The sequence below is a fragment of the Neoarius graeffei genome, chromosome 17, assembly GCF_027579695.1.
Source record: "Neoarius graeffei isolate fNeoGra1 chromosome 17, fNeoGra1.pri, whole genome shotgun sequence".
Classification (NCBI taxonomy): domain Eukaryota; kingdom Metazoa; phylum Chordata; class Actinopteri; order Siluriformes; family Ariidae; genus Neoarius; species Neoarius graeffei.
The window spans coordinates 2657139-2682009 of NC_083585.1; the positions used below are offsets into that span (position 1 = coordinate 2657139).

A 24871-nucleotide genomic window follows, 5' to 3' on the forward strand; every position below is an offset into this window, starting at 1 on the left:
TTAGGAATTTTACTGGGTGCCCATCTAGCCTTGGCATATGCAGCTGCTCTATACTACCCTGGGGTCAGGGAGCATAGAATTTGCTTTGCTTATTTGCTTGTTTTGGGAGAATCCTCACTGGGTTTGTTGTGTTCTAACAAGAGTGATATACAGTGTGCAGTGGTTTGAATCCTCTTAAGTGTGTACGTTTCTTATCTGACTTTGGGTCATATTGCTATGAACTAATGGACTGGTGTGAATTTAACTAATGAGGGTGTGTAACCAGTGAGTGAAGATTTCTACCCTTCTTTGTGATTTTCTTTATCCCTGTACTCTAAGCCAAGTTGCATGTGTCTTGTGTTGAGCAACCAAATTATTGGTGTTGCTTTTATAATAAAAGAGCATATTAAAGATTAAAATTTTATACTTTTAAACCTATTTTTTAATAAAGAAGTTGTACTTTCTCAGCACTGTTTGGTTTCCTGTGTGCCTTATTTCTAAACCGTTGTTTGCTAGTGAAGGGTCACAAATGGCGTAGTCGGCTATTTTTCTGTGCTGAGATAGGACAACGGGCACCTACAGTTGGCTTAGTCTTTGTATATTGGTGGCACTCAGTGTTTTTGTTTCGTTCCATTGGTTTGTATTAAGCAAACAGTGGCTATTGACTGAAGGGCAGCGCTATTAAGGACGACTGGAGGAGGACTGCCTGCAAGTTTAGTGGGTGAATAACTGGCTTGGTAACCATGTCTGACCCAGTTAATATGGAAGAACAACTAAGACTTTTGACTGAACGTGTGCAACAACTTCAGGCTGACAATGATCGGCTGAGAGCCTCTGAAGCTAGTGCTACTTCTAGGTCAGAATCTGCTAGTAATTCATCACAGCAGGCTGGCCCCAGCAACTTAACTGACACTCGTAATCCTGGTTCAGACCGATATGTATTCATACCAAGGGAGAGGAAATGCCCTAGGTTTTTGGGCAACTCCTCAGAAGGGTTGACAATTGAAGATTGGGTTGAGGAGATGCGCAGGTCCTTGGAAAGTCACCACATGCCTCCCTCAGAACAAGCATTGTTTGTTTATGACCATCTAGATGGTGAAGCAAAAACTGAAATCAAATTCCGCCCTGTGGCAGATAGAAAAGACTACAACCGAATCTTTGACATCTTGCTAGAACTATACGGCTGTTCACAGTCATATATTGGATTACAGAAACAGTTTTTTCAAAGGAGACAGTTGGAGGGGGAGTCGTTAAGAGAATTCTCACATGCATTGCTGTCTTTAATGGAGGTTATTAAACGTAGAAGTCCCACAGCTATTGCTAATAGTGACCATCTGGTACGGGACCAATTCATAGAACACGTTAGAGATAGCATGCTTCGAAGAGAACTAAAACGATCATTGCGACTTAATCCTAATGCTTCCTTTCTAGCCATCCGTAGTGAAGCCATCCGATGGGTGGAAGAAGGTGAACATGTTGGTGCCCCTCGGGCCCGTGCATACTCCTGTGATACTCAAGCAGAGGTGATGGGTGAGTGTAAAGTGGATAGTCAAACTGTAATGACTAAGCCCTCTAATGACTGGTTAGAGTTGAAAGAGACCCTTTGTAAACAACAAGCTCAACTAGATCTTTTGTTGAAACATTTTGCTCTGACTAACACACACCCTCAGACTACAGCAGCAGCCATGAGTAGACCAGCTAAAATTTACAGCTACGACCCAACAGGGAAGCCCATCTGCTTGAGGTGTAATCAAGTTGGCTATATTGCAAGAGTTTGTCGGAGTGGGCGGGGGCCAAGTAGTGCTACAAGGACAGCCGAACATCCATTCCACAGGGGGGTGTGGGAGCTAACACAGCAGACATTCAGGGAAACTAGTCCCCACTGGTGTAGCGAGCCACACACCAGAAACGGGTAACATCGGCTCAACCGTACCTTTAACTTCTCTCAGTAAGCTTATGGGGGAGTGTCCAGTGGTAGAAGTTGTAATGCATGAGACTACTGTTCCATGTTTACTAGACACTGGTTCGATGGTGACAACACTTACAGCAGAGTTCTTTCACAAACACTTTCAGTCATTGTCGGGACAGCTCCAACCATGTCGCTGGCTTCAACTTAGAGCAGCCAATGGGTTACAAATTCTGTATTTGGGGTACTTGGAGGTGGACATCCACATCCTGGGTAGAACACTTACGAACATGGGTGTTCTTGTAGTTCAAGACTCGAGTGACCCTTACACAAAAACACAAAAGTCTAGAGTACCAGGGCTATGGGGGATGAATGTAATTAGCCAGTGTTACAACAAACTGTTTCAACAGTATGGCTCTGCTTTGTTTCAAGCTCCTACTGTCCAGGTGGCAGGGGAGGTGTGGAAGCAAGCATTTACAGAATGTCATCAGTGGGATTGTTTGCCACCTACCGGGTGTCTGGGGGGAGTTAAAGTAGCGGGGCGCGCTTCTGTGTGTATTCCAGCTGGCTCTGTTAAGCTAGTTTCAGCCAGAGGCAACCAGCACATAGGGCCCTTGGCTAATGCTGTTTTATTTGAACCTACAGATACTTGTCTTCCTCCTGGCATCCTAATGTCTAGGGCTTTGGTATCTTTGCATCAGGGAGAGATATCAGTGCCGGTGGTCAATGTCGAAACCAGAGATGTGTGGCTTCCATCTCATACCATGCTGGGTCAACTCTTTTGTGTCACCAAACAAATAAACAGCCAAGTCTTAACATTTGAAGAAAAGACAGATAATGGTGGGTGTGTGGCAGTTGTACGATCGTTGAGTGTAGAACAGAATGCTCTCGACCTGTCTCACTTGTCCTGGCCAGCCTTGTCTCCTGACCAACAAGAAGAAGGGAAAGTACTGCTCCAGCAGTATAGCACAGTGTTTAGTCAGGGGGAGGGTGATGTTGGTTGCACTAGCTTAATAGAGCACGAGATCCCCGTAGTCGATGAAACACCAGTACGACAACGCTACCGTAGGCTCCCACCATCCCAATACGAGCAAGTTAAGGCTCATATCCAAGACCTGTTGGAGAGAGACATTGTCCGGGTGAGCTGCAGCCCCTACTCTGCCCCAATAGTAGTGGTACAGAAAAAGGATGGATCCATTCGACTATGTGTGGACTATCGCCAATTAAATGCAAAGACCAGGAAAGATGCCTATCCCTTACCACGGATAGAAGAATCCCTGGATGCATTGGCGGGTGCAACGTTGTTCTCCACTCTAGACTTAACAGCTGGGTATAATCAGATTCCAATGGCTGAAAAGGACAAACAGAAGACGGCGTTCTGCACACCCTTCGGCCTATTCAAATTCAACCGTATGCATTCGGACTTTGTAACTCACCAAGTACATTTCAATGTCTAATGGAGCGAATATTTGGAGATGAGCGCTTTAATTCCCTCTTATTGTACTTAGATGACACCGTAATCTTCTCCTCTTTTGAAACGCACTTACAATGCCTGCAAATGGTGCTGGGAAGATTACAGAAGTACAATCTGAAGCTGAAACTAGATAAGTGCCACTTCTTCCAGACTGAGGTCCGCTACTTAGGCCATGTGATCTCTCCCCTTGGGGTTGCGACTGACCCAGAGAAAATCCGGGCAGTGGCTGAGTGGAAGCAGCCAAGAACGGTGAGAGAATTGCGCTCCTTTCTAGGCTTTGCATCATATTATCGCAGATTCGTGGCAGAGTTCACAAAACACGCCGCACCACTACATCGGTTGGTGGCCACCCTCCAGGATGGTAAGAAGAGGCCAGGCCCAATCAGCCTGGAGGGAAGATGGGACAAGGCATGTGGCGAGGCATTTCACACCCTGAAGGAGAAGTTGATAACTGCACCAGTGCTGGCATATGCTGACTTCACCAAACCGTTCATTCTAGAGGTCGATGCAAGCCACTCTGGACTCGGTGCGGTGCTGTCTCTCAAGAACAGGACGGGAAGAAAAGACCTGTCACCTATGCCAGTAGAGGGCTCCACGCAACAGAATGTAATATGCTTAATTACAGTTCAATGAAATTGGAGGTCTTGGGGTTAAAATGGGCTGTCTCCGAAAAATTCAGAGAATATCTGTTGGGCACCAAGTTTACCGTCTTCACCGATAATAACCCCCTGAGCTACCTCCAAACTGCCAAACTTGGAGCTGTAGAGCAGCGTTGGGCCTCACAACTTGCCCTGTTTTATTTCGAGATCAAATACCGCCCTGGGGGTGCTAACCAGAATGCAGACGTGCTATCTTGGCTGAGTGATTATCCTGGTCCGGTGGCCATAGGAGAAGTGGCTTCAGGAGTAGCTGTCCCTATACCCCGAAGGGGACGTTCCATGATGCTGCCATGTCCAAGCTTGGTCTCTGCAATTGATGCCTTCCTGGTGCGCCAGGAAGTGGACCTGCTGGCATTACAAGCAGCAGACCCCACCATTCGCGCCTTTTTGGTCTACTGGCAGCGAGGCCATCCTCCTTCAGCAGAAGAATGAGTCACAGAGACGAAGCCAGTCTTAGAACTACTGAAACAATGGAAGAACATCAGAGACCGGGGTGGAATACTGTACCGGCACACCCATATGCCCGGAGAGAGGACTGAAGTGCTGCAGCTATTACTACCTGAGGTGTTGAAGACTGAAGTGTTAACGGCTCTCCATGACAACCACGGTCATCAGGGGTGTGAATGAACTACCCATCTGGTCCGATGAAGGTGCTACTGGCCACAGATGAGAAGGGAGATAGAAGAGTGGTGTCAACAGTGCTCTCGTTGTGGAACAGCAAAAGCGGTCCATCCTAAGGTGAGGACCTTCCCTGGCTCACTGCTGGCCTCAAAGCCATTAGAAATTGTAGCCAATGACTTCACGGTATTGGATCGAGCAATGGATGGACGAGAAAACGTCCTAGTAATCACCGATGTCTTCTCTAAGTTCACACAGGCGTTTCCAACACCTGATCAGACGGCCGGCACCGTAGTGCGTGTGCTCCTTGAGAAGTGGCTTTACACCTACAGGATTCCCCAATGGCTGCATTCGGACCAAGGTCGCAATTTTGAGGGGGAGATGCTGAAGGCCCTGTGTAAAGTGTACAGTGTGGAGAAGAGCCGGACCTCTCCATATCACCCCGAAGGCAATGGACAATGCGAAAGGTTTAATCGGACCATGCATGACCTCCTACAAACTCTGCCCCCTGATAAGAAGAGGAGATGGCCACAACATCTCCCGCGACTATTGTTCATGTACAATACTACCGTGCACCAGTCAACAGGCCATTCACCCTTTGAGTTGATGTTCGGACGTAAGCCCCGGCTGCCAATAGATGCGCTCCTGGGAACAGCAGAGGAAAGCTGTGGAGAAGGTTCTGTCAGCGAATGGGTGCAGGATCAACAAGAATTCCTCCAGTTCGCGTTTGCCAGTGTGGAGAAACAGCTCAAACATGCAGCGGCGCAAAGCAGCAACAAACCAGAGTTGCTCCGATACTCCCTGTGGGCACCCTGGTCTACCGGAAGCGACATGCCCCCGGCCGGAATAAGATCCAAGACATCTGGGATAGTACCCAATACAAGGTGATGAAGTGCCTGGATGATGTTGGCCGTGTCTACACAATTCTCCCAATGGATGGCCAAGGCCCAGCAAAGAACATGCACAGGAGTGAATTGAGAGTAGTTCCGGGACAAACCCTTCCCCAGAGCTTGGCCGTTCTTTCGGAACAGGAGCTCCCGGAAGCTCAAGAGTGTCCTAACCAAGACGATAGCAGTGACCAGGGTGAGGACGAGGGCCAGTGGGCGATGCGGCGGGGCGGATCGCCATCATGAGCAGCAAAACCTCCACAGCCAGGCCAGATTACGAGTCCCCCTGGTACAAACACTGTCACGTCCGAGAGAGGAAGACCCCCAGAGAGAAGCTCGGCAGCAACCTCACCCCACATTGGTGAGAACAATGTAGGGTGGGGATGTACGCAGCATGAGGCCACCCAACCAACTGAAACGGGCCCTCCGGATAGGGGACTAACGACTCGGTCATCCCAGTCGCCAGCAATCCTCAGACGGTCAACCCGAATGACTGCAGGTGTCCATCCCAACCCCTACAATCTCCCCCGCCCAGTGGCCCAACCATCGGGGTCCATTGGGGTTGCAACTCATCCGGTGTCCAGTAGATTTGTAGGGTGCTATTTTAGACCATGGCAGCAGTCTTCATGTATGTCACTGGGACAGTGACTTTTTAAAGGGGGGGTGGATGTAACCAGCAGAATGGAGTAGCTGTAAGTGGGAGACTTTAACTTTGACGCTCATAGAGAGCCTTTGAAATCCCGCATTGGGTCCCAAAGTATCGTTTGGTCTCATTAGCGGTTTGCAGTACATGAGTTGTAGCATTCGCCAGGGCACCATCGTCAAGTTGGCTGGTGAGGTCTAGAAGTCTGCAGTTACACTACGAGTGAAACTTTTGAAGCTTCGAAATATTACTCCAACAGTGAGGCGAAATTACTAGCCATCAACGTGCAGGGTTGTTGGTGAGTAGGCTATGTAATTTGATTAAGGGTTTTGTAAGACCTGGGTTGGTGAATGCGGGACTGATGACCGTAATTGTTTAGGTATAGCTGGTATCCGAGAGAAGCCAATAAGATGTATGCGGTGTGCCCTCGGTGGTTTGTGTGGTCAGGTATGCACGTGCACACCACACACACACTTACACCTTCACGTACATCGATGCTGTGCCAGTACGATATTGTTTGTGGTAGGCAGTAAACCTTGCCAAAATTGAATTGCGTTGTAGATGCAAGCCGTACCAGCGGGGAAGTTGGGCCGGGAGCTGGAGTAAGCTAATTGGCACGACGCCACCATAGCGCAGGTAGGCCACGAGCCTTAAGAAAAAAAAATTAACATTTAGCACATTCAGGACACATTCTTTTGTATTTATTGTATCAATGTGTGTTTTAGGACGGTGTACAGTGGTGGCAGAACATTAATAGTCACTGTTTTGCTTTCATTTGTTTTATATTTTTATTATTTTGTTGTTTTCTTGGATCGTGCCGGTTTCCTCGGTTAGGAATTTTACTGAGTGCCCATCTAGCCTTGGCATATGCAGCTGCTCTATACTACCCTGGGGTCAGGGAGCATAGAATTTGCTTTGCTTATTTGTTTGTTTTGGGAGAATCCTCACTGGGTTTGTTGTGTTCTAACAAGAGTGATATACAGTGTGCAGTGGTTTGAATCCTCTTAAGTGTGTACGTTTCTTATCTGACTTTGGGTCATATTGCTATGAACTAATGGACTGGTGTGAATTTAACTAATAAGGGTGTGTAACCAGTGAGTGAAGATTTCTACCCTTCTTTGTGATTTTCTTTATCCCTGTACTCTAAGCCAAGTTGCATGCGTCTTGTTTTGAGCAACCAAATTATTGGTGTTGCTTTTATAATAAAAAGAGAATATTAAAGATTAAAATTTTATACTTTTAAACCTATTTTTTAATAAAGAAGTTGTACTTTCTCAGCACTGTTTTTTGGGTTCCTGTGTGCCTTATTTCTAAACCGTTGTTTGCTAGTGAAGGGTCACACATATCCAAAACTATTCATGATGCAGATTTGAAACTTGGTATACATGTTAACAAGATGATGTAGATGTGCCTTTTCAGCTTAAGAAATTTAAATTTTTCATGTTACCATGGAAAAAATTTTTAGACTTAGTTTACAAGTTCTGCTCCGGAAACAAAACCTACCCCTAAGACTAACTTGAGAGACTATGAGCGGTATGATCTTAAAAGTTGGTATATGTGTTGATTTAAGTAATGTTTTATTAAGTATTAGGTAGTGCCTTTTGATACTAAGAAAATGTGAGAAATTTTAATTTTCAGCTCACCTGGATCAAAGGTCCGGTAGGCTTATGCCATGGGCTGCTGAGGTCAGTGTAAAGAGGCAGGGTTTGTTTCCTGCAGCAGAACTTGAAAAATGTGATGCGTAATATCTTGAAAGTTGGTATATACAGTGGTGCTTGAAAGTTTGTGAACCCTTTAGAATTTTCTCTATTTCTACATAAATATGACATAAAACAATATCAGATTTTCACACAAGTCCAGAAAATAGATAAAGAGAACCCAGTTAAACAAATGAGACAAAAATATTATACTTGGCCATTTATTTATTTAGGAAAATGATCTAATATTACATATCTGTGAGTGGCAAAAGTATGTGAACCTCTAGGATTAGCAGTTAATTTGAAGGTGAAATTAGAGTCAGGTGTTTTCAATCAATTGGATGACAATCAGGTGTGAGTGGGCACCCTGTTTTATTTAAAGAACAGGGATCTATCAAAGTCTGATCTTCACAACACATGGAAGTGCATCATGGCACGAACAAAGGAGATTTCTGAGGTCCTCAGAAAAAGCGTTGCTGATGCTCATCAGGCTGGAAAAAGTTACAAAACCATCTCTAAAGAGTTTGGACTCCTCCAATCCACAGTCATACAGATTATGTACAAATAGAGGGTATTCAAGACCATTGTTACCCTTCCCAGGAGTGGTCGACCAACAAAGATCACTCCAAGAGCAAGGCATGTAATAGTTGATGAGGTCACAAAGGACCTCAGGGTAACTTCTAAGCAACTGAAGGCCATTGGCTAATGTTAATGTTCATGAGTCCACCATCAGGAGAGCACTGAACAACAATGGTGTGCATGGCAGGGTTGCAAGGAGAAAGCTACTGCTCTCCAAAAAGAACATTGCTGCTCATCTGCAGTATGCTAAAGATCACATGGACAAGCCAAAAGGCTATTAGCAAAATGTTTTGTGGAAGGATGAGAATAAAATAGAACTTTGTGGTTTAAATCAGAAGCGTTATGTTTGAAGAAAGGAAAACACTGCATTCCAGCAGAAGAACCTTATCCCATCTGTGAAACATGGTGGTGGTTTGGGCCTGTTTTACTGCAGCTGGGCCAGAATGGCTTGCCATCATTTGATGGAACAATGAATTCTGAATTATACCAGCGAATTCTAAAGGAAAATGTCAGGACATCTGTCCATGAACTGAATCTCAAGAGAAGGTGTGGCATGCAGCAAGACAATGACCCTAAGCACACAAGTCCTTCTACCAAAGAATGGTTAAATAAGAATAAATTTGATGTTTTGGAATGGCCAAGTCAACATCCTGACCTTAATCCAACCAAAATGTTGTGGAAGGACCTGAAGCGAGCAGTTCATGTGAGGAAACCCACCAACATCCCAGAGTTGAAGCTGTTCTGTACGGAGGAATGGGCTAAAATTCCTCCAAGCCGGTGTGCAGGACTGATCAACAGTTACCGGAAACGTTTAGTTGCAGTTATTGCTGCACAAGGGGGTTACACCAGATACTGAAAGCAAAGGTTCACATACTTTTACCACAGATATGTAATATTGGATCATTTTCCTCAATAAATAAATGGCCAAGTATAATATTTTTGTCTCATTTGTTTAACTGGGTTCTCTAATCCACTTTTAGGACTTGTGTGAAAATCTGATGATGTTTTAGGTCATATTTATGCAGAAATATAGACAATTCTAAAGGGTTCACAAACTTTCAAGCACCACTGTAGGGTGGGGGATATAGATTACTCTCTCGTCTTGTTTATTTTCATATGACAGCAAGGCCCAAAGTGTATTATTCCCCTCATACCACAGTGATTTGCTTACAATTACAATTTTTAATTTATGAATGAATGATACATTGCATGTTTTATTTGTTTCTGTTTACATAGAATGTCATTCTCTCCAGCTGATAATATTCTGAGACAAAAAAAACGTGGGATGTTGTGTGACTGAGAAACCAGAAAGCACAAACTCCTCTGTCCTGAAGACGCCTCCATCTTGGGAAACTTACTGACAGATACCTGGGTCCCCTTCCATAAATGCTAAATAAATGTGTCTTAACGTCTTCACCACATGAGAAGACTATAGTTTTTTTTTTCCACCCATTTTCTCCCCAAGCCCTGTGATGACCTGGCGACTTGTCCAGGGTGTACCCCGCCTTTTGCCCATAGTCAGCTGGGATAGGCTCCAGCTTGCCTGCGACCCTGTAGAACAGGATAAAGTGGCTAGAGATAATGAGATGAGATGAGATTTTCTCCCCATTGTGGTCACCTGCTAGTATCCATCCACCAGCCAGGTCTCTCTAACCATGTGAGCGAAGGCTAACACATGCTTCCTCCAAGGCATGTAAAGCCATCAACCTCCTCTTTTCCAAATGCAGCTCATGCTGCGTCACAGGATAGTAAAACGCACCCAGAGGATAGTGCCATGTGCTCTCTTTCCCACATGCATGAGCTCACAGAAGACCCCAGTCGGTTGTGATTAATAGGGGACAGAGAGTATGCCCCTGGAATGGGATGCTCAATCAGCACAGATGGGTGTGATGGACAGGAGTCCAAATATCTGTATACAGGTTTAGGGGCATCACAGTGGTGCACCTCCAGGGTCCTGGATTCGATTCTCAGCTTGGGTTGCTGTCTGTATGAAGTTTTTCAAGTTCTCCCCCGTCAGTGTAGAAACCCTACACTTCCTTCCTCTGGGTCCACTCGTTTCTCATCTCATTATCTCTAGTCACTTTATCCTGTTCTACAGGGTCGCAAGCAAGCTGGAGCCTATCCCAGCTGACTATGGGCGAAAGGCGGGGTACACCCTGGACAAGTCGCCAGGTCATCACAGGGCTGACACATAGACACAGACAACCATTCACACTCACATTCACACCTACGGTCAATTTAGAGTCACCAGTTAACCTTACCTGCATGTCTTTGGACTGTGGGGGAAACCGGAGCACCCGGAGGAAACCCACGCGGACACGGGGAGAACATGCAAACTCCGCACAGAAAGGCCCTTGCTGGCCACGGGGCTCAAACCCGGACCTTCTTGCTGTGAGGCGACAGCACTAACCACTACACCACCGTGCCGCCCCCACTGGTTTCTCCTTCAGCAAATTGGTTATGCTTAAATTGCCACTAGGTGTGAAATTTTTTTTTTTTTAAATTAAATATGAATTCTAGATGTATGGCATTGGAAAAATGCCTAGGCCTAGAAATACCAGAATTGTCAGCAAGCTCAGAGATGTGCGTTGGACTATTTTATTAATTTACTTACTTACTGTGTGGACGGTTATTTTTGTTTGTACCTGCATGTGATTTCATAACAAATTTGGGATATTCTGTTTCCCAAAAGATAAGCAAGTTCTTTGAAAACAACCATGACCCTGACCAGGCAGGTCCTAAGAATGCTGTAAATACATCACATAGTGCCACAGTCATGCTAATGAACATTGTTTTATTTTGCTCTGCAAGCTTCTGACCACTTGTTTATGCCCACAAGGAAGTAAAAACAATTCGTACTTGTGTACCTTGTGTGTACTCCTGTGAGATCTCAGTCGTGACGGACATCTCTAGTCTCAACCAGCTGCTCAGTGAACCTTACTGGCAAGCTTTCTTAGGATAATTTTTATCCATGACTAATGTACTGTGTGTGTGTGGTCTTAGATACATACACACACACATTTGGGCCTCATTTCTTCCTGTTGTGTTTTCTCTACTCCCAGACTGTGAATTTTGCAAATCCTTCTTCCTCAACAAATGTGAGGTTCATGGACCGCCCCTCTTCATCCCAGATACTTCTGTTCCCATGGGAGTCCCTGACCGAGCCAGACAAACTCTTCCTCCTGGGCTAGAAATCCAGAAGTCCAGTATTCCTGATGCAGGCCTGGGAGTGTTTAATAAGGGGCAGACTGTTCCAGTAGGTGCACACATCGGCCCCTGCCAGGGAGAGCTGGTGAACAGAGAGGAAGCCAGGAACAGTGGAGACTCCTCGGTTGTGAGTTTGTCATAAATTTATTATGAAGATTGTATATTTTTAAGAAACAAAATATGATGACTAGATGAAAGTAGCTCCAATTGATATCAATTTCTTCTTGTCACTGATATGTGGAGTGGTGGTGTAAATCACAAGTTTGATCACAATGCGATCCTACATCGATTCTTTTAGCCAGTGTGGTGGAAATTCACCTGTTAATAATAGAAATACGAGTAACACCTGAATAATGCTCAAGCAAATGTATTTATTTATTGTATAATTTAATGAAAGTCCCATAAAATCACAAGCCCAGGTAGTCACTAACATAGGTCCTCCCATATCTACTTCTAGGCATGTTCAGCTTCCTGTCTTACACAAGATATTAGTCATAATCATAGCTTCCATCAACATTTTGTAATAGTCTGTTTTCCCAACTGCAGCTGAGAAAAACTGTCCCAAGATTTCCTTGACTCTGCCGCATCCACGACAACCCGGTAGCAGCTTCTCACACGTGCACAAAAACAAAGAACTTATTCATTCACACTTGCAGCTTGTTTCTTTTCTAAATGTCAAGGCTAAACAGAGAAGCATGACACTACAGGATTTGAACATATATTGTTAGCTATAATTAATGCTAAAGTTAAAATAAAATTTCTTACCACACCAATGATCTGATGATTTTTGATGCCACACAATTTGCCACAATGAGAGTTGGTTTGATGCTGGGGTATGCAATTGGTATGACTTTTTACGCAATCGGTTTCATTTCCATGAATTCACAAGTGCAAACAAAAGTCAAAAAGTTCTAAGACAGATGTTATAATTTCAAAAGGAATTCAAAAAAGGACTACAAAGAAGGAATTCTCCAATGAAAACATCGCTTGCAGAAGTGTTTAGACTTAAATGGAGGATATGTAGAGAAATAGCTTTGTTATTTTCATAAATAAAGATTTTTTTTCATTTGTCTTAGAATTTTTGACTTGCCCTCGTATAATTTCAACATCGGTTTGGTGAGGATTGATTTGGATATGTACAGTGGTACTTGAAAGTTTGTGAAACCTTTAGAATTTTCTATATTTCTGCATAATTATGACCTAAAACATCAGATTTTCACACACATCCAAAAAGTAGGTAAAGAGAACCCAGTGAAAATGCATAAGATGGGTCTAAATAGACCCGGCAGAGTTTTAAATTTTCTATATCTTTATCATAATACATTTTTTTTGCTCAGCACTCCATTAATTCCTCAATTGACTTGTTTATGTCCCTTAGAAAGCTTCATTTCATTTTTGGCATCATTGCATTTTACGTAAAAATACCTTTTTTGTTAATACCCCTTTAATGCATAACATGGGTCTAAAAAGACCCGTATTCATTTTCTATGCAATTTCACCAAAGGCTTAGTTTTTCTTAGCTATATTGTAAAATGATCTTGATTCCTCATGCAATAATGCATCTTTTTATGATTTATGGAGTATTTATTCCCAGCACCAATACTTAATTTTCATACTTTATGGTTACTCTTTGAAGTAGAAGACATTTTACATAATTATGTATTATTTAGACACATGGATCTAAAAAGACCCGCTTTCATTTTCTATGTAATACTGTTCAAGGATCAGTTCTTTGCAGTATTTTCTTTGGCAAAAATTTATTTAATCATTCAAAATTACAATTATTTCATATCTGACTTATGATATTTAAATTATTTAAAAGTATAAAACAATACATTGACTCGGAGCATTGCATGAAAAGAGTTTATTCAAAGACTTACTGTAACAAGAACTTATTTTCTGAATGACATTTTCAGAAATAATTCTGAATGAATATAATTCTGATTATGTAATTCTGAATGAATTCTGAATGAATTCTGAATGAATTCTGAATGTTTTACATAAAACATGTAAAACAGTAAAATGACTGTGACTGAGATTGTAAAATATGAATACTAAACAGTTAATTGATAATGTCAGTGAACCACTATAAAACGGACCTGGTATGTAAATACACTAAGTAAAACTGCATATAATCATGGGAAAAGGTCAGTATTGACCTACATTGTTACAGCTTTCTCAGTTCTTGCACATTTCACAAATCACCTGAGTGAATTTGTGTTCTTTGCACACAGGCCGTGCACATCGGGAGCATGAGTGAGACACTTTTTTTGTCTCGCGCAGAGGGACACAGGCTGCACCTCTTTCTCTTACTCTGCAAGACACGGTTTGGCTCCTGTGGCTGGATGAACTGCCTCTGTAAGCCACACATCTCCATTGCCTGAATGACATGCTTCTGCAGATGGAGACTGGTCTCCAGTCGCCTCCTCATGTGAGGCATGATTAGCTCTTGAGCCAATTCCTTGATGAAGAGGCGTCGGGCATTTGGCACACCACCCATATAATCAGGGTGATGTGCTGTAAAAACATTGAATGCATTCAGAGCAGCAACATCAACCACATTTTGCCAGAGCACCATAGGCCACCTCCTTGTTCGCCGCTTTGATGTGTATGTTTGGACCATTTGGTCCATGAGATCCACGCCTCCTTTGGTTTTATTGTAGTACTGTATGACCTCTGGCTTTTTTTTCATGCTTTCATCCACTGCTGTGTCGTCGTGCATGGTGCTGAGAAGAACGACAGCTTTTTTCTTCTTGGGGACGTAACTCACCATGGTCATGTCCCCACAGAAACCAAATGTGGAACTGTAGCGCTCCCAGGAGTCGGATGGCATGTAATTTTGGAGTTTTGAAGTTCTGATTCTTCACAATCAACAGGTCAACAGTGGTCCGCAGTATTTGTGTTCCTGACTGGAAACACTTGCAAATATATTTTAGTTCCTAATGTGAGTCACTTTAGATCCATGTCTGCAATAATAGATCAATTATTTGTCTGTGCTTGTTTATAATATATAAAATAAATAATAGTGTTGTACATAGAAAACTACCTAATTTATGACATTTTAATCCATTTCCTATTTAAAATATAATAATTGTGGAAGTTGTAACTGGAAAAAAAACAACAACTTACATTTCCATTATAAACGAATGCGGGTCTTTTTAGACCCATGTCTAGAAATTAGTGTAGTAATTCCAAATCCATGTAGAAAAATAAAAAATCACTTTCCTTACATTAAGGAGTACCTAAATAATTACTTTTATAAGTATAATGGGATTAATTGTATTGGTTTTAGAAGTTGTGAGAGTGAATATAACATTAATGCTTGGAATTACATTGGAAATGAATGCGGGTCTATTTAGACCCATGTTATGAATTAGTGGGGGTTCGATAGCTTATGCATCAAAGATTAAACAAGTGAGACAAAAATATTATATTTGGTCATTTATTTATTGAGGAAAATGATCCGATATTACACATCTGTGAGCGTGGGTTTCCTCTGGGTGCTCCGGTTTCCCCCACAGTCCAAAGACATGCAGGTTAGGTTAACTGGTGACTCTAAATTGACCGTAGGTGTGAGTGTGAATGGTTCTCGGTCTGTTACCCCTTTTCCACCAAATCAGTTCCAGGGCTGGTTCGGGGCCAGTGCTGGTTCACAACTCATTCAACTTGCGAGCCAGCTGAGAACCAGTTTGCTTTTCCATAGCTTGCGGTGCTAAGGGAAGCCACATCATTACGTCGCTGTATAAGTCAGTTACATCATTGTATACATCAGTTACGTCGCTACGTTTGCATAAACCTTGGCGCGAATATCGAAGCAAAAACAACGCAGAAGAAGCAACAGCAGCAACAACAACAATAATAATAATAATAATGGATGACTTTGCGTTTGTACAGCTGCTGCTTCTCGTCGCTTAAAAATGGTGATCTTTTGCGGTCCTGTTATTGTTGTTGGTCTTAACAACTCCGCCCCCCCTGCTGATGTAAGCGGTTCTTTCCTCTGGCCCAGCAGAGAGTTGGTGCTAGCCTGGAACCAGTTTTTCTGGCCCCAGAGCCAGTTCTTTGTCAGTGGAAACAGAAAACCCGGTTGCAAACTAAGCACTGTCCCCGAACCAGCCCTGGAACTGCTTTGATGGAAAAGGGGCATGTGTCAGCCCTGTGATGATCTGGCGACTTGTCCAGGGTGTACCCTGCCTTTCGCCCATAGTCAGCTGGGATAGGCTCCAGCTTGCCTGCGACCCTGTAGAACAGGATAAAGCAGCTAGAGATAATGAGATGAGACATATCTGTGAGTAGGAAAAGTGTGTGACCCTCTAGGATTAGCAGTTCATTTGAAGGTGAAATTAGAGTCAGGCATTTACAATCAATGGGATGACAATCAGGTGTGAGTGGGCGCCCTGTTTTATTTAAAGAACAGGGATCTATCAAAGTCTGATCTTCACAACACATGTTTGTGCAAGTGTATCATGGCACGAACAAAGGAGATTTCTGAGGACCTCAGAAAAAGCACTGTTGATGCTCATCAGGCTGGAAAAGTTTACAAAGCCATCTTCTAAAGAGTTTGGACTCCACCAATCCACAGTCAGGCAGATTATGTACAAATTGAGGAAATTCAAGACCATTGTTACCCTCCCCAGGAGTGGTCGGCCAACAAAGATCACTCCAAGAGCAAGGCGTGTAATAGTCGGCGAGGTCACAAAGGACCCCAGGGTAACTTCTAAGCAACCGAAGGCCTGTCTCACATTAGCCAATGTTAATGTTCATGAGTCTACCATCAGGAGAACACTTGAACAACAATGGTGTGCATGGCAGGGTTGCAAGGAGAAAGCCACTGCAGTCCAAAAAGAACATTGCTGCTTGTCTGCAGCTTGCTAAAGATCACGTGGACAAGCCAGAAGGCTATTAGCAAAATGTTTTGTGGATGGATGAGACCAAAATAGAACTTTTTGGTTTAAATGAGAAGTGTTATCTTTGGAGAAAGGAAAACACTGCATTCCAGCATAAGAACCTTATCCCATCTGTGAAACATGGTGGTGGTAGTATCATGGTTTGGGCCTGTTTTGCTGCATCTGGGCCAGGACAGCTTGCCATCATTGATGGAACAATGAATTCTGAATTATACCTGCGAATTCTAAAGGAAAATGTCAGGACATCTGTCCATGAACTGAATCTCAAGAGAAGGTGGGTCATGCGGCAAGACAACGACCCTAAGCACACAAGTCGTTCTACCAAAGAATGGTTAAAGAAGAATAAAGTTCATGTTTTGGAATGGCCAAGTCAATGTCCTGACTTTAATCCAATCGAAATGTTGTGGGAAGAACCTGAAGTGAGCAGTTTATGTGGGGCAACCCACCAACTTCCCAGAGTTGAAGCTGTTCTGTATGGAGGAATGGGCTAAAATTCCTCCAAGCCGGTGTGCAGGACTGATCAGCAGTTACCGGAAACATTTAGTTGCAGTTATTGCTGCACAGGGGGGTCACACCAGATACTGAAAGCAAAGGTTCACATACTTTTGCCACTCACAGATTTGTAATATTGGATCATTTTCCTCAATAAATAAATAACCAAGTATAATATTTTTCTCTCATTTGTTTAACTGGGTTTTCTTTATCTACTTTTAGGATTTGTGTGAAAATCTGATGATGTTTTAGGTCATATTTATGCAGAAATATAGAAAATTCTGAAGGGTTCACAAACATTCAAGCACCACTGTATGGTATATACCTGGTGTGGTATGAGACAAAGTGTGCTGTGGAATTTTGAGCAACCCCATGCGTTTTTAGACAGGCTCATGAAATATATATTTTTAAATACAACAATGACTCTGCTTTTTAATTAAAAAGGGTTGTAATCACTTCATCTCATCATATCTAGCCACTTTATCCTGTTCTACAGGGTTGCAGGCAAGCTGGAGCCTATCCCAGCTGACTATGGGCGAGGGGTGGGGTACACCCTGGACAAGTTGCCAGGTCATCACAGGGCTGACACATAGACACAGACAACCATTCACACTCACATTCACACCTACGGTCAATTTAGAGTCACCAGTTAACCTATTCTGCATGTCTTTGGACTGTGGGGGAAACCGGAGCACCCGGAGGAAACCCACACGGACATGTGGAGAACATGCAAACTCCACACAGAAAGGCCCTCACCGGCCACGGGGCTCGAACCCGAACCTTCTTGCTATGAGGCAACAGCGCTAACCACTACACCACCCGTTGTAATCACTTATTTAGAAATTTTACATTTTTTAAAACTAAATGGCCTTTAATCCCATTCTCAGTTTGATTTTGAAAATAATTTTAGGTCCAGGGAGGAGGATTATTGTTGTCGTGACCAGAAAAGGCAGTCACCCTAGATGTTGCCAGTTCCACTGAGCCTTGCCAGAGTGCAAAGGCTCATGGGACTGTTAATATTTAAGCTTAGAGAGTATTAGGGGCTAAATAGCAATGGGCCACCTTGACCAAGACTCCTGCAGTAATTGATCACCTCTGGCCAGTATTTCTGATGGACATGCATCTTGGAGTAAAATAAAACATCTCCTTGAACCATGTTATGTACAGACCACAGGATATCACGAGAAGTCAACCAGTCCCTATCCCAGTCCACCGTCCCTCCCTGCCTGAAGTCATCTCGATAGTTACACTGCCAAAAGCAGACCATCAGCAGCAGCCTGAATGACCACTGTCCAGTGGCACTTACTGCTGTCATCATGAAGTGCTTTGAGAAACTGGTCCGGACTCCTCATCGCAAGCTTCCCACCCATGTTAGACAGACACCAGTACGCTTGCAGAGCTAACAGGTCCCACAACTTTCCACACTGCCCTTACTCACCTTGAGCAACAGGAGAGTTTCGTTGGGCTGCTCTTTGTGAACTTTACCTCAGCATTCAACACCATTCTCCCTCACAGACTGGTGTCCAAGCTGACAGACCTGGGACTGTCTCAATCCATCTGCCTTTGGATAAAGGACTTCCTGTCTGATTGCTCCCAAAGGTTGAGAGTAGCCCCCCCCACACATCTCAGCCTTAGCACTGGCTTCCCACAGGGCTGTGTGCTGAGCCCCCTACTCTTCTTCACCCGTGTTCACTTATGACTGCATCCCGCTCACTCCAGTAATGACATTGTCAAATTTGCGGATGATACTACCATAGTGGGGCTCATCTCTGGGGGGGAAGGAATCTGCTTATCAGGATGAGGTGGACCAGCTGTCTGGGTGGTGCAGAGACAACAACCTGGTCCTCAACACTACCAAAGCCAAGGAGCTGCTCATAGACTTCAGGAAAAAGAAAACGGACATTCAGCCTATTCTCATCAGTGGGGAATGAGTAGAGAGGATCTTGGACTTCCGGTTCCTGGGGGTGCACATGAAGGAGGACCTGACCTGGAGCACCAAGACCATACAAGTGATAAATAAGGCACAGCAGAGACTTCCTGAGGATCCTCAGGAAGAAACACCTCACTCAAAAACTGCTTGTGTCCTTCTACCATTGCTCCACAGGGAGCATACTTGCATACTGCATCAGTGTGTGGTTTGCTAGCTGCATAGCAGCAGAGAGGAAAGTGCTCCAGAAGGTCGTCACCATCGCCCAGATAATCATCGGATGCCCTGTCCCCTGCCTGGAAGAGCTTTACAGTTCCTGCTGCCTCAAAAGAACCCAGGGTATATTAAAAGATCCGTCCCACCCCAGATATTCTCTCTTTGAACTGATGCCCTTGGGCAGACAGTTCAGGTCAATTAAGAGATGGACAAATAGACCTCTTGCGCATGATGTCACGCATCCCATGATAATTTCACCTGGGGGTCAGCCAGGCACCGTCTTTTGTGTAAGGCTTAACCTGTCTTCAAAATGGTTAATTTTTGTGCTGTTTTTAGGGCCTGAGCACTGAGGTGCACTGTAGGTGCAAAGCCCTATTGTTTTCGGCATGTTGTTTTTTCTTCTAATTATTATTTTTTTTCTCTGCAGGAAAACTTGTTTTTGAGGCACTTGCAATGCTTAAACTCATGAATTTTGGCACATTGATCAAATGTGCATAAGATCACAAAGTTACACTGAGCAAGAGATTGGGTGTGGTCCCAAAGCTCTATAGTGCCCCCAAGAACAAGCTATGGTTGAGATGAAGTTGCTCAGATTGGCAGGAGATTTGGTGTGATCAATACTCTTGTGGTAAAGGACAAATTTCACTTGGTTGTATATGACTCCGCCCAACAGGAAGTCAGCCATGCTGGATGGAATGAGGGATTTTGAAATGTTCCGGTGCTGTTCTGAGGGGCTTACAATGTCCAAAAACTCATGGAATTTTGCATGTTTGTCCTGTGATACAATTTGAGGTGATTATTGAAAATCCATGTAGGTGGGTTTCATTAACTCCATAGTGCCACCTAGTTAAAAAAGATAGAATTGACACTAGGGCTGAAACGATTGTTCGAGTAACTCAAATAATTCAATTACAAAAAATGTTCGAGGCAAATTCTTTGCCTCGAGGCTTTGTTTAATTCATGTCACCAAAGTCCATCTATTTTAAATGTCTCTGCTATCGTATTACTCCCGCTTTGTAGACGACTGCCCAGCTCCGGTATCATTGTTTCACACAGACTGTAATAATTGACGCGCATTTCAAAGATTTAAGGCATCACGATTTAATTTGCTCTCTGGCAGTGGCAGAAAATGAAGATCTGTGCGTAAAAGGCAGAAAATTTCTAAAGTGTGGGACCATTTTACCATTTACCATTTACGGCTTCATAAGGCGTACAACATAGTGCAGTGTATACACTGTAAAACGGACCTGGCCTACCATAATAGTACTTCGTCACTGCTGCAGCACCTGAACCGAAAGCATCCTCACATGAACTGCACTTCTCCAAGCATACTGGGAGCCTCTACAAGGTAACGTATTTTTACAAATGCTAACTGATATGAACACTCGCTTGTTAGAACATTAGTACAGTATTTGTAATTATTTGTAGCCTGTGTTATGAGTCAAAAGTGATGAGGCATGATAAGTAACAAGAGAGCAAATGCCCCAAAATCTCACTTGTAATTCATCCCTCTTCATCTCTCTCTCCTGCGCGTGTACACACGTGCACACGCACAGAGGTTACATCTCAAAACACACCTTCCCCATACATAAAGTAGTAATAATAAATGCTACAGATGGACAAATCTACATTTATTAGCATATAGATTTACTTTTGGGTGAGTTTATAGCATTTGTTGTACAAATCAATGTTTTGTTTTGTTTTTCCCCCAGAGTACATCACAACAGCACATGGACAGCTTCGTTCGTTCAGGCCCCTCATGCACTGTGGAAGAAGCTGCAGTTTTTACCAACAGCATTTTAAATATGCTCATCACAGACATGCGCCCACTGTCCATGGTGGAGGACACAGGATTTAAGAATATGATCAAAGCTTTCAATCCCAAATACACCATTCCCTCAAGAACATATTTCACAAATATGGTGGAGCAAAAGTACTCAGAAATAACATACATTAAAGAGTGTTCTTCAGGAGACAGACTGTGTTGCACTGACGACAGACATTTGGACGAGTGTGGCCACAGAGGCTTATCTGGGGGTCACGTCATTGTCTGGGAAATGATTGGGAAATGAAGTCCCTCTCCCTTACTACAATGCCTCTAGAGGAGAGGCATACAGCCACAAACATTGCAGATTGGCTGGAGGAGGCTGCTACCAAATTTCACATTCCTTTTGAAAAGGTGAAGGCAGTTGTCCATGACAATGGGGCCAATGTAGTGGCAGCTGCTAGAATTCTGAAAGAGAGACACGGATGGGCCTCTGTTAGATGTGCAGGGCACACACTGAATTTGGTTGTGCAGAATACACTGAAAAATAACAAAACCATCTCAAGTTGTGTGGCCTCTGTGAGATGCCTGGTGGAGCACTTTAAAAAGAGTGAACTGGCCTGCACAAAACTTAAAGAAAAGCAGCAGCAAATGGGAGTGCAACAGCACATGTTGGTACAGGATGTCAGTTCTCAGTGGAACAGTACACTTCATATGCTATCCAGGCTCTTTGAACAGAGATGGCCAGTGGCTGCAGCTCTTTCCGATCCTGCAGTCAACCCACAGGGAAAGCATCACTATTTGGATCTGAAGCCGGAGCAGGGGATCTTGACTGAAGAACTGACTCAGATTCTTGAACCTTTTGAGGGGGCTACAGTGTTCCTGAGTGGGGGAACAATATGTGACCCTGTCTGCGCTTCCTCAGCTGGTACAGACCCTCAAGAAATCCACCCTGAGTTCAGCTTTTGAAACTGCACCAGTGAGGGCATTTCAAGTCAAGTCAAGTTTATTTGTATAGCACTTTTAACAGTAAGCATTGTAGCAAAGCAGCTTTACAGAATTTGAACGACTTAAAACATGAGCTAATTTTGTCCCTAATCTATCCCCAATGAGCAAGCCTGTGGCAATGGTGGCAAGGAAAAACTCCCTCAAACGACATGAGGAAGAAACCTCGAGAGGCACCAGACTCAAAAAGGAACCCATCATCATTTAGGCAACAACAGACAGCATGACTCATCTCATCTCATTATCTTGAGCCGCTTTATCCTTCTACAGGGTCGCAGGCAAGCTGGAGCCTATCCCAGCTGACTATGGGCGAAAGGCGGGGTACACCCTGGACAAGTTGCCAGGTCATCACAGGGCTGACACATAGACACAGACAACCAATCACACTCACATTCACACCTACGGTCAATTTAGAGTCACCAGTTAACCTAACCTGCATGTCTTTGGACTGTGGGGGAAACCAGAGCACCCAGAGGAAACCCACGCGGACACGGGGAGAACATGCAAACTCCACACAGAAAGGCCCTCGTCGGCCACGGGGCTCGAACCCAGGACCTTCTTGCTGTGAGGTGACAGCGCTAACCACTACACCACCGTGCAGCTGACAGCATGACTATAACATTAAAAGTTTTAACATGAAGACAGTTTTGTTGATGTAACTCTTTATTGATGGAAACTTGAGTGCAAAACTGTTCATGACAACTGTAGTCCTAAAGTTAGCAAGTCAACTGTAGTCCTCAGCTATAAAAGCATTATTGTAAGAGTCCAGAGTGTCCTCCAGGTGGAACTTTCAACTGTCCTCATGGGGCCATCCTCCACAGGAGCGATGCGATAAAACTCCAACCAGACACAGGGCACCAGGATGGATCAAGCAGGTCCGGGGGGCAGAAGAGGTCAGCATCTCAATCTCAGGACCAACATGTAACTCAGAGGGACAGATGGGGGGGGGAAGAGAAAACACAGGTTGTTAGGTATGCCCTAAAAATGACACAAGTATTAAGTCTGTGTGGTAGGCTTGCAGAGATGAGAGTCTTGATATCAGCCATAATACACAACAATGGCATGTTAATATGGTTAAAAAATATCATGACCTGCTCTGGCTGGATGCTTGATTGGGTGATGGGAGCACACTCCTCAGCAGTGATGGGATGCAGATGGGACCATTAGGGCTGGCCAAGACAATTCCGTTACATTTCACCGGGTCTGGGACATGTGACAGAATGTCTGACGGCCAATTCCCTGCAGGCTACGATAGCCAGTTGAGGTCTCCCCCAAAAGATTTCCTGTTGACTCCATGTAACTCAGAGGGACAGATTTGGGGGGGGGGGAGAAAACACGGGTTCTTAGGTATGCCCAACGTCACCTGAATAAGTAGGAACAGTATACATATTGCACTGAGTACAAGCAGGGACTCCAGCAACTAACTATGACAGCATAACTAAAAGGGGAGAGCCAGAAGGTAACACAGGCATGAGGGAGCCCCGGGACATAAAGAAGCCAGCCACTACACCGTCAACAAACTCGAGTGAGCAAGCGAGTGGGGACTGACCGCATCCAAACATCCCAGTTTACCAAAACACTCTGTCTGAGGACCCTCCGGATCTACACCTTTACTTCCTAAACACCATTAACTAAAGGCTTGACTAAACAGATATGTTTTCAGCCGAGACTTAAACTCTGAAACTGTCTTGATTCCCAAACATTACTTGGAAGGCTGTTCCATAACTGTGGAGCTTTGTAAGAAAAGGCTCTGCCCCCTGATGTAGCCTTCACTATACGAGGTACCAGCAGATAGCCTGCACCTTTTGATCCAAGTAGGCATGGTGGGTCACAGAGGAACAGAAGTTCACTCAGGTACTGTGGTGCGAGACCATTTAGTGCTTTAAAGGTCAATAGTAGTATTTTATAATCAATACAAAATTTGATTGGGAGCCAATGCAGTGTGGATAAGACAGGCGTGATGTGGTCATATTTTCTAGTTCTAGTAAGGACTCTTGCTGCTGCATTTTGAACTAACTGGAGCTTGTTTATGCACTTATTGGAACATCCAGACAGTAAGGCATTACAATAATCCAACCTGGAGGTAACGAAAGCATGAACTAGTTTTTCCGCGTCATGTAATGACATTAAATTTCTTATCTTAGCAATATTTCTGAGATGAAAGAAAGCTATCCGGGTAATGTTATCAATGTGAGTATTGAATGAAAGACTGGGGTCAATAATCACTCCGAGGTCTTTTACTGCTGCACGTGAAGAAACAGAAAGGCCATCCAGAGTCACTGTGTAATCAGAAAACTTGCTTCTTGCTGTATGTGGTCCTAGTGCAAGTACTTCAGTCTTGTCAGAGTTAAGCAGAAGGAAGTTAATAAGCATCCAGTGTCTAATGTCCTTAACACATTCCTCAGTTCTATAAAGCTGGTGTCTCTCATCAGGTTTTGCAGAAACATACAACTGTGTGTCATCAGCATAACAGTGGAAACTAATACAATGTTTATGAATAATATCATCCAGAGGTAACATATATAGAGAAAAAAAAGCAGTGGACCTGAGACAGAACCTTGCGGAACACCAAACTTTACCTCAGTACGTCTAGAAATATCACCATTTATATCAACATACTGATAACGATCAGTTAAATAAGAGCTGTGCCAGGAGAGGGCCATTCCCTTAACTCCCACAACATTTCCTAGTCTATCCAGAAGAATGGAATGATCAATCAAACCCTCCAGGATTTCGCGATGTTGCGATTTGCAAATTCAACCAATCCCTGCGAATTCAGGGCGGTGTTGCAATTACAACCCCGATTCCAAAAAAGTTGGGACAAAGTACAAATTGTAAATAAAAACAGAATGCAATAATTTACAAATCTCAAAAACTGATATTGTATTCACAATAGAACATAGACAACATATC

The 24871-nt window shown here is 43.8% G+C and overlaps 1 protein-coding gene across 1 annotated transcript in view; it reads left to right on the top strand.

Moving 5' to 3' along the window:
- LOC132901307 (histone-lysine N-methyltransferase PRDM7-like) overlaps positions 1-24871 on the top strand; it is a 101714-nt gene that overhangs the window by 42845 nt on the left and 33998 nt on the right. Inside the window, exon 3 of the mRNA XM_060943614.1 lies at positions 11505-11776. Coding sequence (XP_060799597.1) covers positions 11505-11776 — 272 coding nt within the window. The remainder of the gene's footprint in view (positions 1-11504; positions 11777-24871) is intronic.